This window comes from Tyto alba, unplaced genomic scaffold (genome assembly GCF_018691265.1).
Source record: "Tyto alba isolate M040663 unplaced genomic scaffold, T.alba_DEE_v4.0 Super-Scaffold_34, whole genome shotgun sequence".
Taxonomy (NCBI): Eukaryota; Metazoa; Chordata; class Aves; order Strigiformes; family Tytonidae; genus Tyto; species Tyto alba.
This window is the reverse complement of record NW_024881309.1, coordinates 4,328,807-4,343,456: the sequence shown is the minus strand read 5'-3', so window position 1 is coordinate 4,343,456 and position 14,650 is coordinate 4,328,807. Positions and strand designations below refer to the sequence as shown.

The following is a 14,650-nucleotide window of genomic DNA, read 5'->3' as shown; positions in this document are numbered from 1 at the left end:
CGGCCCCCCCCCCCCCCCCCCAAGTCCCTTCCAAGGGGGGTCATGGGGTGCCCTGGCCCCCCAGGAGAGGTCTGTGGGGTGCTCCATGCCCCCAAAGAGTGTTTGGGGGGGTCCGTAGGGTGTCCCATGCCACCAAGGGGGGGTCTGTGAGGTGCTCCATGTCCCTAAGGGGTGCCTGGGGGGGGGGGGGGGGGTCTGAGGGGTGCCCCATAATCCCACGGGGTGTTTAGGGGGGGCGGTCCATGCCCCAAAACAGTGCTTAGGGGGGGTCCTCCCGCACCAATGAGGGGGGGCTGTGGGTTGCCCCGTGCCCCTAAAGAGTGCTTGGGGGGGGGGGGGTGTCTGAGGGGTGCCCCATAACCCCAAGGGGTCCCTGGAGGGGGTTCCTGGGCATCTGTGGGGTGCCCCGTGTCCCCAAGGGGTCCCGGGGGGGGGGTGTCCATAACCCCAAGGGGTGCCTGTTCGGTGCCACATCCCCGGGGGGGGGGGTCTCTGTGGGGTGCTCTATCCCCACGGGAGGGCTCCGGGGGGGGTCCCGCCCCCCCCCGCGGTGCTCGGCGCTGCGCACCCCCCGGGGGCGGGGCGAAGCCGCGGCGGGGGGCGGGCCCCGCCGTGACGTTGACCAATGGGAACGCTCCCCGTGCCGCCGGCCGAGCGTGCGCCCTGCGTGGCCGGGAGCGGGCGGCGGCGGCGGCGGCGGGAGCGGGAGGTAGGGCCGGGACCGGGACCGGGACGGGACCGGGATGGAATTGGAATTGGAATTGGAATTGGAATTGGAATTGGAATTGGGATCGGGATCGGGATCGGGCGGGGAACCGGCTGCGGGGACGGGGCGTCGCGGGGAGCGGGCTGGGGCGGGCCCCGAGCCGGGGATGGGGATGGGGGAAAGGATGCAGGGAAAGATGAAGGGACCGGCTATGGGGCTTGGGACCGGTTTTGGAGTCTGGGATCGCTCCTAAAACCGGTCATAGGGCCTGGGGAAAGGTTTTGGGCTCCTTTTGGGGCTGTCCGCGGGGTCTGGGGACGGGTAGGGGCGCAGGCAGCGGTGGGGTGTGGGGAGAAGCACCCAGCTGTGGGGAGAAGCACCCAGCTATGGGGAGAAGCACCCAGCTGTGGGGAGAAGCACCCAGCTGTGGGACAGAGGACCCAGCTATGGGGAGAAGCACCCAGCTGTGGGGAGAAGCACCCAGCTGTGGGACAGAGGACCCAGCTATGGGGAGAAGCACCCAGCTGTGGGGAGAAGCACCCAGCTGTGGGGAGAAGCACCCAGCTGTGGGACAGAGGACCCAGCTATGGGGAGAAGCACCCAGCTGTGGGGAGAAGCACCCAGCTGTGGGGAGAAGCACCCAGCTGTGGGACAGAGGACCCAGCTATGGGGAGAATCACCTAGCTGTGGGGAGAAGCACCCAGCTATGGGGTCCGGCACCACCAGTGCAAGCTGTGGGGCTGGGCTGGGACCAGGCAAAGCTGGGGCAAGGGGGCAAAGGGGCCAGGGAGCGGCTGTGGGATGGGGCCTGGCGTTGGGATGGGGTGGCAGCGGGTGGGTCCAGCATAGGGCGGTGTGTGTGGGGGGTACTGGGGGGCCCATGTGGGGTGGGATAGCTGGGGTAGGTTCTGGAAAGCCGGTTTTGCTGCCTGCACCAGGGCATGCGGGCCGGGGTTTAGGGGAAATTAAGGGACGAGAAACTGGAGGTAGCTTTGGGGGGCGGGGGGGGGGACACGCTGCTGTCCCCCCCTCCCAGGGCACAGACGTGCTGCCGGGCACGGAAACCCTCCCTGCTTTTGCTGCCAGACACGTGGAACGGCTTTTGCTCCGGAAGAAGGTCGGGACCGCTGGTTGCAAACCTCCCTGTCAGGAGGGAGGAGAAGGGGGGGGCGGGGAGGGGGCGCAGACCGGTGGGGTTTTGAGGGTTCCCGCTGCCCCTTCCCCTCCAGGTTTGCAACAGCGAGCTATCCCTGCGTGGGATTTCGGGAAACCTCTGGCGCGGGGCTGACGTTGCCGGGGCCGTGCTCGGCTTTGCCAGCGTTTCTTGTTCCCGGCGTCACCTTCCCCGGTGGGAGGCGGGGATGGTTTGCAGCCGGGATCGATGAGCTTTGGGAAACGAACCCGGGGGGGACGCGGGAAAGGAGAGAGGGCGTTTTGCCTGGCCCTGGCAGCTCCGCCGTGGCCGCCGGGCATCGCTCCCGTGGCAGAGGTTTGTTCCTCCTGCCCCATCCCAGCGCGGCAGCGAGCGATAAAGTAGGTCAGGCGCTGGGCCGTGCGCGGCACCGCGGGTCCCGTGGCCGGCGAGAGGACGCCCTTGAAGGTAGCGGGTAGGAGGCTTGGGGGGGGGTGGGGGGTGTTGGGCTACAAGGGGGGGGTCCCCGCTCAGCCCCGGCGGCGGTGATGGAGAGACCGCAGCAGCGGGTTGTGCTGCAGCTCCCCTTTGCACCCGGGATGTGGTTGGCACCCTCCTGCCTTGCCCTGAGCTCCCCGTGGTGTTTGGGGGGGGTGTGGTGGTCTGGGAGCCCTGGGTTGTTCCTCTTTGAGCCTTTCTCTTCCCAAAGGGCAGCTCCTCCACCTCGTTTCTGCCCTAAAACTGCGGCGAGCCTGTGCAATTCAAACCTCTTGCCCTGCTCTGCCTGCAAACCGCTTCCTGCCTTTTGTTTGGCAGCTGGGTAAAAGTTGAGGTCCGGTTTTCCACCCTGGGTGTGCCCGGCTCAGTCTGGTTTTGGGAGAAACCCCAGGGGTGATTTTTTTTTTTTTTTTTTTTTTTTTTTTTGGCGCTGGAGAGGGCTGCGTGCCCTGGCACAGGCTGGTGATAATCGCTGTGCTCCGGGCAGGATGGTTCCCGGTGGGACGAGGGACGCGGGGAGCGCTCAGCTGGCACGGAGGGGGAAAGGCAGCACAACGTCCCCATCCTGGGACACGGTGCCACCGGGATGGGCCTTTGCCACCGTGGGCTGTGTGCCAGTGCCTGTGTACCTTGTGGGAGTCACCGGCCACCCAAACGCCCTACGTGGCCGCCTGGGGCTGTGACAAGGCATTGCCCGGGGAGGACCCGTCTGGAAGGGTGGATTTGGGTAGGGGGGAGGCAGAGGAAGGTGTCCGGCGCTCGCTGGGGAATGCTGAAGAGGCAGAGCTCCCTCCGGTACCCCCACTGAGCAGGGCCTTACTATCACCAGCACCTCGCCCGATGAGCTTGCTCCCCCATTTTGGGAGGAGAGGGGTTAAGCCAAAGCATCCGAGCTAAGCTCTAGCAGGAGGAGGCTAAAACCTCGGAGGCCTGCGCTCTCCTGGAGAACAAAGCTCACAAAGTGGTGGTAAGCTCGTAAACCTGCGGGAATGTGGGCGCCTTCGGAGGGGGATGGGGTCCTGCCAGGCTTGGCCTCGGGGCCCCGTGTCTCCAAAACCCGGCCCCAGGTTATTTTCAGAACAATTGGTTGGCCGGGCTTCAAAAATGTCTTAGGCTTGTTTTTGGAGGAGACCGAAATCTGCAAGTCGGGCAGCACGAGACGAGCGTGGCAGGGTGCCGGCGGGACCGCGGCTTGGCCGGGGTGGCAGGTCCTGTGCCAGGGCAGGATGGGGCCCCGTGCACAGCGGTGCAAGAACCATCCCGGGGCTGCAAAAAAAGGGGAAACCACGAGGCAGCGTGTGCCCGGAGCCCCGGGCTGGGAGCGGGATGGCTGCTGGGTGTCCGGAGGTGGTGGATAGCGAATTATTTTCTGCTCGTCCTTGAGAATCCTAAATTTGCCGTTAACTTTTCGGGGAAGCTTTTCCAGGAAGGCAGCCTGGGCCCCGCTCCAGCCTCTTGGGTGCTGCCCAAGGTGGACGTGTGGGTCGTGCCTGGGCTCCCACCCTCTCTCCGAGCCCCGTCCTTTGCACCCAACGCGTGCTGGCGGGCAAACCCCGGTCTCTGCCGCCCCACTTTTATTGATTCCCGGCTTATATGAAAGCAGCGGAGAGGGCAAGGATTGATTCTAGGCAAATACTATAAAAGCATCTACAGTTGCGGCTGGGAACGACCTGGTTCATTGTAATTATCGCAGTTAAAATATAACCTAATGAAAATGCCACCTCTGGCCCCTGGCCTTCCGTGTTGGCTGAACGTGGGTGGGCAGAGGGGTGCGTGTCCTGGCGCCGGTGGCACGAGGGGGACCCGACGTGGCGTTAGGGTGGTGGTGGGGGGGTGTGACTCCCTCACCCCAGGGAGAGCCGAATTCGGCGGCCGGCGTTGGTATTAAAACTGCGCCGGGGTTTGCTGCCCGCAGGATCCCCGACCACCGGCCGCTCTCCCCCCAGGGATCCCGAGGCGCTGCGGAGCTGGAGAGCCCCCGGGGACCCCGCGGCCCGGCAGCCCCCCCACCCCTCGGCACACGGCTGCGGTGAGCGGGGCGCGTGGGGAGGTGGTGCGGGGAGTTTAGCGCGGGGTGGAGGAGGAGAAGCAGCTGGCTTTGTATCGCTGGTGAAAAGATGTTGAGTGTGTGGGGGTCCCCCGCCCTGCTCGGGATCTGGGTGTTCTCAGCACTGCGCAAGGCTGTGTGTCCTCCCCGGGGGAAGAAAAATAACGGCTCCTGATGGAGCCGCGGGGTGGGGGAGCGGTGGTCGGAGCTGCTGGGGATTGCTAAAGCTAACGGCGGCGCGCGGCTTCTCTTCCAGCGTCCCTGAGACACCATGATCCCCAGCGCAGGCCCCCGGGGCTGCTGCCTGCTCGCGCTGCTCTGCCTTCTCCCCTGCCCCTGGGCCTGGGCGGGCAGGGACGCCGCAGGGCCGGCGCTTTCCGCCGCCTCCTTCCTGCAGGATCTCCTCCAGCGCTATGGCGAGAGCGAAACCCTGAGCCTGAAGCAGCTCAAGGCCCTGCTGAATCGCCTGGACGTGGGAGTGGGACACGCCAACGTCTCCCAGGCGCCGCAGCAGCAGATGAACCTCTCCCGGGTAAGGCAGGGGCTCTGCAGACCCCCCACCCCCCCTCCACAAACCTCTTTGCGGAGCCGCGGGAGTCTCGAGGCACGTGCCTGTCTCTTCCTTTCCCCAGTGCTTCAGCTCCGTCGAGCTTTTCGCCATCCATAACCTGAGCGAGGGCTCCGCTGTGGGGCACAGCGAGTTCAAGGAGTTTTGCCCCACCATCCTGCAGCAGCTGGAGTCGGGGGCGTGCGCCTCTGAAAACCTGGAAAATGAGGAAAACGAGCAGACGGAGGAGAGCAGACCCAGCTCAGCCGAAGGTAAGAGGGGAATCAGGGGGCACGAGTGCTGCCTGGCTCTGGGCAATGGAGCCTGGGGACACGATGGCACCTGGGGACAGCCAGTTCCCGTTCCCAGCTCCGGGGCACAGGCAGAGTCTGGCAGAGACGAGAGGAGGCAGCAGCCTGGAGCCCTGATGGGTTTTCCTTGGTGTGGTTCGTGCTGTGGGCTCGCAGCGTGGTTTTGCCCCCGATCACACAGGCTGCAGGTCAGAGCCGTGCAGCACGGCTCTCCCGGAGAGCTGGATGATGGGGGGGGGGAGGACCTTGGAGCGGGTGACTTGGCACGTTTAGGGACCCGCTGGCCTCCAGCCACCCACGGATGCTAAACGGGCTTCCACGCATCCAAGTCCTGATGATGCCCAAGGTCTTGGATCAGCTGCCCTGAGCACAGCCCTGGCTTCTCTCACGCCGCAAAGCCAGGGCTGGCTCGGGAAAGCCTCTTCCAAGTAAACCAATGGCTTCGTTTCCGCTTGCCCTGCAACAAAAATGATGGTTTGTGTCACAGTTGAAGTGTCCAGAGCACAGGGAGAGACGCTCTGGTGCCGTGAGGCTGGAGCATACATAGACCTGGAGCCAGCCTCTTCCACCTGCCCGGATCCGGGGTCTCGGGGTCCTCCCCGTCTCCACGCACCGAGAGCCTCGGTAATGTCTGGCCCTCGTTTCTTCTCGTTCCGCAGTGTGGGGCTTTGGTTTTCTCAGTGTGTCGATGATTAACGTGGCCTCCCTGCTCGGAGTCTTCATCGTACCGTGTACCGAGAAGGCCTTTTTCAGCCGGGTCCTCACGTTTTTCATCGCGCTCTCCATCGGCACGCTGCTCTCTAACGCGCTCTTCCAGCTCATCCCAGAGGTGCGGTAGAAAGTCCCTGCCTCTCTTCCGTCTCCAAGGGCAGCTCTCCGGGCACCCTCTCTGCCTCCACCTTGCCGAATCGAACCAATCCTCCCATCACCCGAGGCTGAGGGCTTGTCTCAGGGGCTTTGCAGGGCTTTTCTCACCCCTCCGAGCACCAGGAAACCCCCTCGAGTGTGCGGGCAGCGTGGGGAGGCCGTGTCCTCCAGCCCTGCTGTGTCCTCGCGATGCTGCTGGCCAGGTCTGAGGTCCAGGCAGGTGCTGGGAGAAGCTGTTTGCTCCTGCCCCATGGGCTGTGTCTGCTTTGCAAGAGAGTTTATCCCTTGGAGGGGTGTGCTCAGCCCTGCTTCGTGCAGAGCTGCCCGGCTCTGAGGTCGCCGAGGTGCGGCAGCACCCATGGGGTGAGCTGGATGGAAAGACCTGTGGGGTGGAGGAAATACCGGTGTAAAAGCACAGAGAACAGCCCAGAGAAGCACCAGCTCCCTCTCAAGTCAGCCAACATTTACAAGCGTTTTAATTGCTTTTTTTTTCCCCCCCGTCCTGATTTACAAGACTGATGTTCCCACAAAGGTTTAGGCAGACGTGAGGTTTCCTGGTGCTCTGATGGGACCGACAGATATATCGCAAATTAATTGTGTTGTAATTGCACAGTTCCAGAGTTGAATAAGTACACAGATTGGACACCTCTGAAACACGCATACTTCCTCAGCCCGGGTGGCTTCGCGGAGCCCTCGTGGCTCCTGGGGAGGTGACAAGCTGGATCCGAGCTCCTGCACATCCATCCTTAAAACTCCGCGTAAAACCTTGCCTCTGAGCAGAGCTCCCTTTGCTGCCGCTGGGTTTTGCCCCTCAGCGTTGCCTGCTTTGCTCTCAGGCAGCGAACGCCTTGTCTGTGTTGGCAGGAGGAAGTTTTTTCAAGGCTCCTTTTCAACTCCAGAACTGTGACTTTTATTTGCCGAGCATAAAAACCAAGAGCCTATTTTTCCTGATCTGCCAGGAACTGAAATGCCTTACGTACGCTCCACCCTCGCCGTCAGTCCCAGCGTGGCTTGCGGGGACCGGCTGCGTCTCTCAGGGCTGGAGGATGAGGATGGAGCGTACGAGATGATCGGGCGACCTCGATGCTCTGTGGCTCTGGAACGGCTGCCCCGAGGTCCCGCGGGGGGGCTCGGGGAGCAGAGCTGGGGGTGCTGGCTCTGAAACAGCCTGCCTGCCAAAACTCAGCACCAGCCCAGCGGTGAGAGCGAGCTGCTTGCTCCAAGGGGAGGCTCCTCTCCCGGCCGTTCGGCGCGAGCTCCGCAGCGGGGTGTCCCTCCACCCCTTCCCAAATTGCTGCTTCCAAAGCCACTCAGCACCCGGTTCACCCCTCTTGAGCCAATGCCAGATGAACAAGCAATCACTAATGAATGTCCTCTTCTCTCCCCCTCCCTCTCCCTCCCTCCTCTCTCTTTCCTTTCGGCGTGGATTCCTTCCCCTCCCTCCCCTCGTTGATCTCCTTTCCCTCCGACAACCTCCCCTCGTCCGATTCCCCCCCGGGGTGGGTTTGGCACGCACGCCACAGTCTGGGGTTACGGTTTCCTCTGCGTGACCGTCATCTCCCTCTGCTCGCTGGTGGGAGCCAGCGTGGTGCCCTTCATGAAGAAGACCTTTTACAAGCGGCTGCTCCTCTACTTCATAGCTCTGGCGATTGGAACTCTCTACTCCAACGCCCTCTTCCAGCTCATTCCCGAGGTAGGGTGAGGACCGTCAGGTCTGTCCTTTTCTCTCTCTCGGGGGCTGTTTCTCTCTCTCTGGGCGCTCGCTGGCTGGAGAAGGGGAAGGCGGCGTCGGAGGGGAGCCGAGAGCGAGGTAGGGAGGCTGGAAGCCCCTCGGGATCGCAGTCGGAGCTGGCGTTTCGCCCCTCTTTGGAAGGGAATCGCTCCAGGGAGACCTGCGGTCTGCTTCAAGCAGAGCAGCGCTATTTTATTGCCCTTTCTAGCCCCGCAGGCGGGTCGCCTTAGTGCCGAGACAGCGGAGGCTTTTGAAGCCTGCTTTTAGCATCCCTGTCCCAGTGCAGGGTGGTGGATCCAATGCCTTGGGGCACAGCCGGCTTGGCTGGGGGAGTGAGGGAGATGAAAGGTGCACGAAGGCGTTTTCTGAGCTTGCCCCCAAAGCAGCTGCTGCTTAGAGAGAGGTCAGAAAGCAGCAGTGTTGCCCCAGAGGTGCCAGGGGCAAAGGCAGATGAAGGACGCTGCCCGAGATTGTTCCTCAGTCCTGTCGCTTGTCCCCTTTTGTCTGCAGGCGTTTGGATTCAACCCTCAAGAAGATTATTACGTTTCCAAATCCGCTGTGGTGTTTGGGGGCTTCTACCTCTTCTTCTTCACGGAGAAGGTCCTAAAGATGCTCCTGAAGCAGAAGGACCAGGTGAGGCTGAGCGAGGGGCTGCGCGGGTGGGAAACGGGCAGAAATGGAAGGGGTGGCTGACACTTGCGAATCCCCCCCCCCTGCCCTGTCCCACAGCATCACCACGGGCACAGCCACTACGGCCCCGAGGCTCTGCCGTCCAAGAAGGACCAGGAGGAAGGGATCACGGAGAAGCTGCAGAACGGGGACCTGGACCATATGATCCCGCACATAACCAGCGAGCTGGAGTGCAAGACCCCCTCTGGGGATGAGAAGGCTGTGGTGGGCTCGCTCTCTGTCCAGGTTAGTGCCTCCTCCTGTGGGGTTGAGGGTGGGCGTGTGGGAAAAAACAAAACAAAACAAAACAAAACCTTCCTGTCAATGAAAAAGGGCAGTTTGGAAGCTCATTGCACCTCCCTGACAAAATCCTCAGTGGGTGGTAGAAAGCAAACAGCTTGGGTCAAGCCTTGCGTGGATTTAACGCGTGGAGGGGGTGGGTTCCCCTGGCTGGTGGAGGGAGCGGTGACCCCACCCCAGACCAGCTGGGTGCTGACCCCATTTTTGGGGTGCCGTGGCAGGACCTGCAGGCCTCCCAGAGCGCATGTTACTGGCTGAAGGAGGTGCGGTACTCCGACATCGGCACGCTGGCGTGGATGATCACCCTCAGCGACGGCCTCCACAACTTCATCGACGGCTTGGCCATCGGGGCCTCCTTCACCGTCTCCGTCTTCCAAGGGATCAGCACCTCCGTGGCCATCCTCTGCGAGGAGTTCCCACACGAGCTGGGTACGCGAGTCCTCGGGGGAAGGTGCTGCGGGGGCTCTCAGATCTTGTCCCTCTTTAAGGCTAACCCTGCCACTTCCTTCAGCGTGTTTTTTCTCAAGAGAAAGGCAAATGGGGGGTGGAATAAACAGAGTCATGGGGAAGGCAAGGCTGTAAACTACACTGAGTAATCACAGCTCTAAAAATAACTAGGTAATATGATGTCTGAGATTTAAATTTAGATGGAGACATCTGAAGGAAAATAAAAAAAAAAAAAAAAAAAAAGAAGAAAAACCACCACCTTATTGGTTTGGGGCAGGTGGGGGGACGGGTGGGCAGCGGTTTGGGTTGGAAAGTCCGATTTTATGCGCAGGCAGGGCCAGGAGCTGGCAGGCAGGCAGCTGGTGTGGGCAGTGCTCAGCTTGACTTGCAAAAGCAGGCGCTGATCACGGAACACCCCTTCCCTCCTCATCCTCCCCACCCTCTTCTCCCGCAGGGGACTTTGTCATCCTGCTGAACGCCGGGATGACCATCCGCCAAGCGCTCTTCTTCAACTTCATCTCTGCCTGCTGCTGCTATGTGGGCTTGGCCTTCGGCGTCGTGGCCGGCAGCCACTTCTCTGCCAACTGGATCTTTGCTCTGGCCGGAGGGATGTTTCTGTACATAGCGCTGGCTGACATGGTAAATGATGAGCCCAGGGGGCTGCTGGGACCTTGCAGTTGGGACCTTGCCAGGGTTTTTTGTTTATTTTTATTTTTTTGCCTGGCTAGGAAGAGCTGTGGTTTCCCTCAGCCTGGAGCAAGGCTGGCACGGAGAGCACAGGGGGATGTTTGCTCTGTCACCCTGGCGAAGGCAGATGCTCTGTAGCGGCCACCGTTTGTCTCCGCTTTGCTCTGCCTCCTGGGCTGGCGGTGCGGTGACCCGGCCGAGAGCCCTGGGGTGGGTGGTGGCACGGGGTGGGAAGGATGGGGCTGCTCCTGTCACTAAGCCCTGCCACCTCTTTCTCTTCCCCCCTCTTCCCCAGTTCCCTGAAATGAATGAGGTCAGCCGGGAGGACGAGCAGAACGGCAGCACGCTGATCACCTTCGCCATCCAGAACGCGGGGCTGCTGACGGGGTTCACCATCATGGTGCTGCTCACCATGTACTCTGGCCAGATTCAGATAGGGTAGGACCAGCCCGACTCACAGCCCTGTTCCAGTTTTTCCGTTTGTTTGGGTTTTGTTGGTTTTTTTTGTTTTGTTTTTTTTTTTGGGGGTGGGGAGGGAGTGGGAAAATGGGTATTTTTTTTTTTTTTTCTTCCCTTTTCCTGCTGCAACCATACGATGGTACCTGTGCAGGCACTGACATCACACTACAGAAGAAAAGGCATTGCTTTTAAAGCTGCTCCACAGACTTAATTTTATTTTGGTTTAAGGCTGAGGGGAGCTTAATCCCCTTGCCTGTAGGAACGAACTGACTGGAGGATCTCTTTCCAGTGGATATCCCTTCTCTCCTTGCATCCCCTGGGCAGGATGGAGTTGGGAGACAGGAGCTCCTCTACCCATGTTGCTCCCCTCCTTGTGCTTGGAGTGGTGCGATGGGGCGTGACGCTCTCCTGACCCCTTTGCAGAGGGTGTGTGATTGGGGACAGACCCTTCTCGGGGAGTTACCTACCAGCCCATCCTCGGAGCTGTGCTCGCCAAGCACAGAGGGCTGCCGAGGAAGAGGAGGCTCGAGGAGCACCGCTCGTGATCTGAGCATCATCCTTGTTGTCTTCAGAAGCGTGTCTCTGGAGCCACGTGTGGTTTTGCTCCCGTTCTGCCTTGGCAGCCCAGACGATGCCCTGGGAAGAGCAAGGTGAAGAGGCTTGGTTTGGTTTTTTTCTGTTTTTTTTTTTTTTTTTTTCTGGTTGGTTTGTTTTTTTTTTTTTTTAAAAAAAAAAAAAAAGCACATTCTGGGCGTCAGCACTCAGAGTAGAGGACACCAAACCACACCACGTGCGGGTCAGACTGACACGTGGGCTGCGAGGGGCAGTGGCTGGCAGGAGGCCCTTCCCTCCCTCAGGTCTCTGTTGCTGTATGGAGGGGAGAAAAAAACCCTTCTCCTTCTGTGAGGGCAGCCGTGGGGCAATGCTGGTGAGAAGGGCATGAGAGCAGTGTGGGGCAAGGGCAGGGCCGGGACAGCGAGCCCCTGCCCGGCCAGCGGATCAGGCCTCAGACTGTGACCAAGCTCACGCCGACACCTGGGAACAGACACCGGTTTTTAAACACTGATGCTGCTGAGTTGCTGAGGTTTGGGGGGGGGGGTGGGGGGGATGGGGGATGTTTTTTTTTAAAAAAAAAAAAAAAAGAAAAAAATAGACTGTGAACCTCTTTAGGTTGTGTGTTTCCAGCCTTAGGGAGTAGCCAGAGAAGGGTGTTACAGGCACTTCACAGCTCTGCTTCTGGGCTGGCTTTCCCCAGATTCACTAGGTGAATTGACTTATTATCATATTGATAATGTTGCCCACCCTACCCGTGTTGTTTGAGGTTCCCTTGCACCCCCTTTTCCCCCCAAACCTCACCCTGCACCTGGTGTTGGTGAGTTTGTGGCCACGCTGATAAGCGGGAGCTGATGTAGGCGACTTACCCTAGTGGGTATGGTGCTGGCTTGGGGTGAAGGAGCGGTGCGGATGGCTTTGAGAAGTGTTTTGGTGTACATGCCGGGGATGATTTGCTGCTGAGAGTCTTCCTTCACTCCCTGCCGGTGCAGGTGGCCGTGGGGGTGTGTGTGACAGGGTGACGGCCACCCTGCCACCTCGGCTCGGTGCTGCTCGGCACCGGGGGCTGGAGCTGAGGCTCCCCACGCCTTCCCTTCCGCCCCTGTTGGAAAGCAAAGCGGAGGGTGCGCGGGGTATTTTTCCTGCCCATCGCAACAGCGACAAGGGACCTCAGCCCTTGGCATAGCCGAGGGCAGGCTCAGCACCATCCTGTAGCGTTGCACCTTGGTTTGATCGCTGGCTGCCGTTACCTCACTGTAGTTCCTAATTTGCCTTAGGTACCAGCTGGATGATGTTCCTCTTAGGCTCCTAACAGTTGTCACCGAGTCCCTAGGTCTCTGCCTGGTGAGATGTGGCACTGCCAGTATCCTCGTGGATCAGCACCTCTGCTCTCAGTGGCTTTGGCTAGGCCAGGCTTTGACTTTGTCCCCTTGGCACCCAGGAGGCTGTTGGCTTTGTCCCACACCCAGGTTAAATATCAGCAGGTCGAGGAGCAGGGAGCCTTCTTGGGAGCACCCTTCAACCCAGAGGTACCACACGGTCCTCGGGCCGCTTGCTGCCGTTGGTGATGCCTTCAAGGAGAGACAGGCTCTGCTTTGTCCCGTGTAGTGTCTCTCGTTCGTGTGGACGGTCATCGTGAGTCACTCTTCCCTCTGCGGCTGGTCCGTGGGAGAGAGCCACCTTGAAGTAGCGTGGTCTGTCCTGGCTCGGGTACCCAGCCGCCTCTGCAGCACCTCGCGGTCATTACCCATGCTTTAGGTTGCTGCTAATTTCTCAGTAGCTGGGGGGAAAATGGTATTGGAAACTCCCTTTCCCTGCTTGAGAGAGCTGCAGCCCCATCTGACTGACCCGATGTGGAAAAACTGAGTCCTCTGAATGGTAGAGGTGCCCTCTCTTCTCTCTCAAGGAAGTATTTGGAAAACACCGTATCGCTGGCGGCTTTCCACAGGGCAGAGGGCAGCCACGGCCCTGCCAGGGCTAAGTCCTGGCTGGCAGGAGCGGTTCAGTGGTGCGCACAGATGGAAAAGCCTCCGTGTTGGAGGTGAAGGGGGGGGTCGGGGAGATCTTGTTGTCTGTCCCCTGGGGACCGCGAGGCACTTGCAGGCTGTGCCTGGGAGGTCCTCTGTGTCCCCCGGAGCTGGAAACGTGGCAAGGACTGACACCTGGCTTCCTCGGAGCCGGTACGAGCCCCTCGGGACACGGTGGGGATCATGAGTCCGTCGTCTTCTTGTTTCAAGTTTAACTCTGTTTCTTGCCAACGGAGAAATCTGCCACCCAGAGATTTGAGGGGTGAGACCTGGTGGAGAAACAAGGCACTTTGCAGAGAGATACCCTCCTTCTGCTGAAGGACCGGTGGGAGAGAGCTCCTGTCCCTGGCTCGGGCAGGCTGGTACCCGCTGTCGGGGAAGGGATGGGGCAGGCAGGAGGATGAGGAGAGAACGCGACCCAAATCGAGCTTGTTATGGATTTTTCATCCTTGTTTCCCTTCCTGTGTCCAGTTCGAAGCTCAAGTTCCATCTCAGTATTTCAATAACTCAGGTGTTGTCAGAGATGCGCGTTGAAACAAAGAACATAACTTATGTCACGTGACTTGTAAAGTTATTTGTAAAAATTCCATAAATAAAATATATTCCGTAATGAGGAGGGTTGCAAGCGTGCTCTAGCGGCAGAAACTTCCCTGTGGCCACAGCTGGTTGGGGTGTGAAGGGGTGGGAGCTCTGCCGGTTCAGGATTTTTCCAAGGGGAAGGGTTTGAGCCACGCTGGAAGGGCTGGGTGATGCAATCCCGCTTTTCCAGCCCCAATTTCCAGGGTTGTGCAGTGCGGTGTGCCTGACAGAAGATGGCACTGACACCCCCCCCCCCCATCTGCCCGCGTGGCACAGCGTTCCAGGAGTCGCCTTTAAGAATCGAAAAGCCCTTTTTAAATTTTTTTTTTTTTTAATGTATTTCCAAGCATTGACGTTTGGCTGGAGGGAGGCTGAGGTTTCGGAGTGGGGCTGTGGGATGTTGTATTCCTCGCCAGCTCACACGAGGGAGCCTGACTCGGAGATGTGTTATTCGTGTCCTTGCTTCCCCACCCTGCATTAGGGAGAGGGGAAAAAAAAGATAAAAGGAAAAAAAAAAAAAAAAGGCATACTTTGCTTTTCTACTTCGCCTTCTTTGCCTTTTTATATACCATTACCCTCAAGCTGCCAGCTCCAAGGGGCGAGCGCAATTTTTAGAAAACCCGTTGCAGCTAAAGAAAAGGAATCTTGAAATTCTGCGGTGTTTTTTCAAAAATGCATGCTATATTAAGGAAGAAAGGTCGCAGGATGCATCTGACTTGAGCTCCCTCTTCCTCGGCGCTGGCTCGGTGCTTCCACGGGGCCTGTCAGGCACCAGTGCTCCCGGGCTGCGCATCGAGGCTTCAGGTGGGGGTCTTTTTTTGCTGCAAACCCCTCGTGTTTTGATGAAGCCCTGCAACCTGAGTTGCAGAAAGGTTAAACCACGCTGGCTGGGGTCACCCTCAACCCTCAGAGAAACTCAGGCTCTGATTATTTAGCAGCGAGGCTTCTCTCTGCCTCCCCACATCCCAAAATCTGTGCGAACGCTGCGCGCCCAGCGCCTTATCTCCCAATTTGTGCTGCCAGGGGGGCGCGGTGGAGGTTTATTTTTACCTGTTACGTCTTTTTCCCCCCCACACACACCTCCGCTGGC

At 59.8% G+C, this 14,650-nt stretch overlaps 1 protein-coding gene across 9 annotated transcripts; it reads left to right on the top strand.

The window, feature by feature from the left end:
• The first annotated feature begins 623 nt into the window (after positions 1 to 623).
• On the top strand, positions 624 to 13,595 carry SLC39A14 (solute carrier family 39 member 14). Of its 9 annotated transcripts, XM_042801556.1 has the most exons (12): positions 626 to 709; positions 4,252 to 4,365; positions 4,640 to 4,915; positions 5,016 to 5,202; positions 7,632 to 7,801; positions 8,351 to 8,473; positions 8,570 to 8,755; positions 9,031 to 9,238; positions 9,711 to 9,895; positions 10,239 to 10,381; positions 12,232 to 12,336; positions 12,450 to 13,595. In XM_042801556.1, exons 3-12 carry the CDS (start codon positions 4,655 to 4,657, stop codon positions 12,520 to 12,522), a joined length of 1,641 nt encoding a protein of 546 aa, XP_042657490.1. In that variant the 5' UTR covers positions 626 to 709; positions 4,252 to 4,365; positions 4,640 to 4,654; the 3' UTR covers positions 12,523 to 13,595. The 9 variants fall into 9 exon arrangements, 8 of the variants coding, with proteins under 8 accessions (XP_042657489.1, XP_042657490.1, XP_042657486.1 ...); XR_006166146.1 differs by lacking the exon at positions 12,450 to 13,595 and having other exon boundaries at positions 10,239 to 11,052; positions 12,232 to 12,315; XM_042801552.1 differs by having other exon boundaries at positions 12,232 to 13,595.
• Positions 13,596 to 14,650: the final 1,055 nt, after the last annotated feature.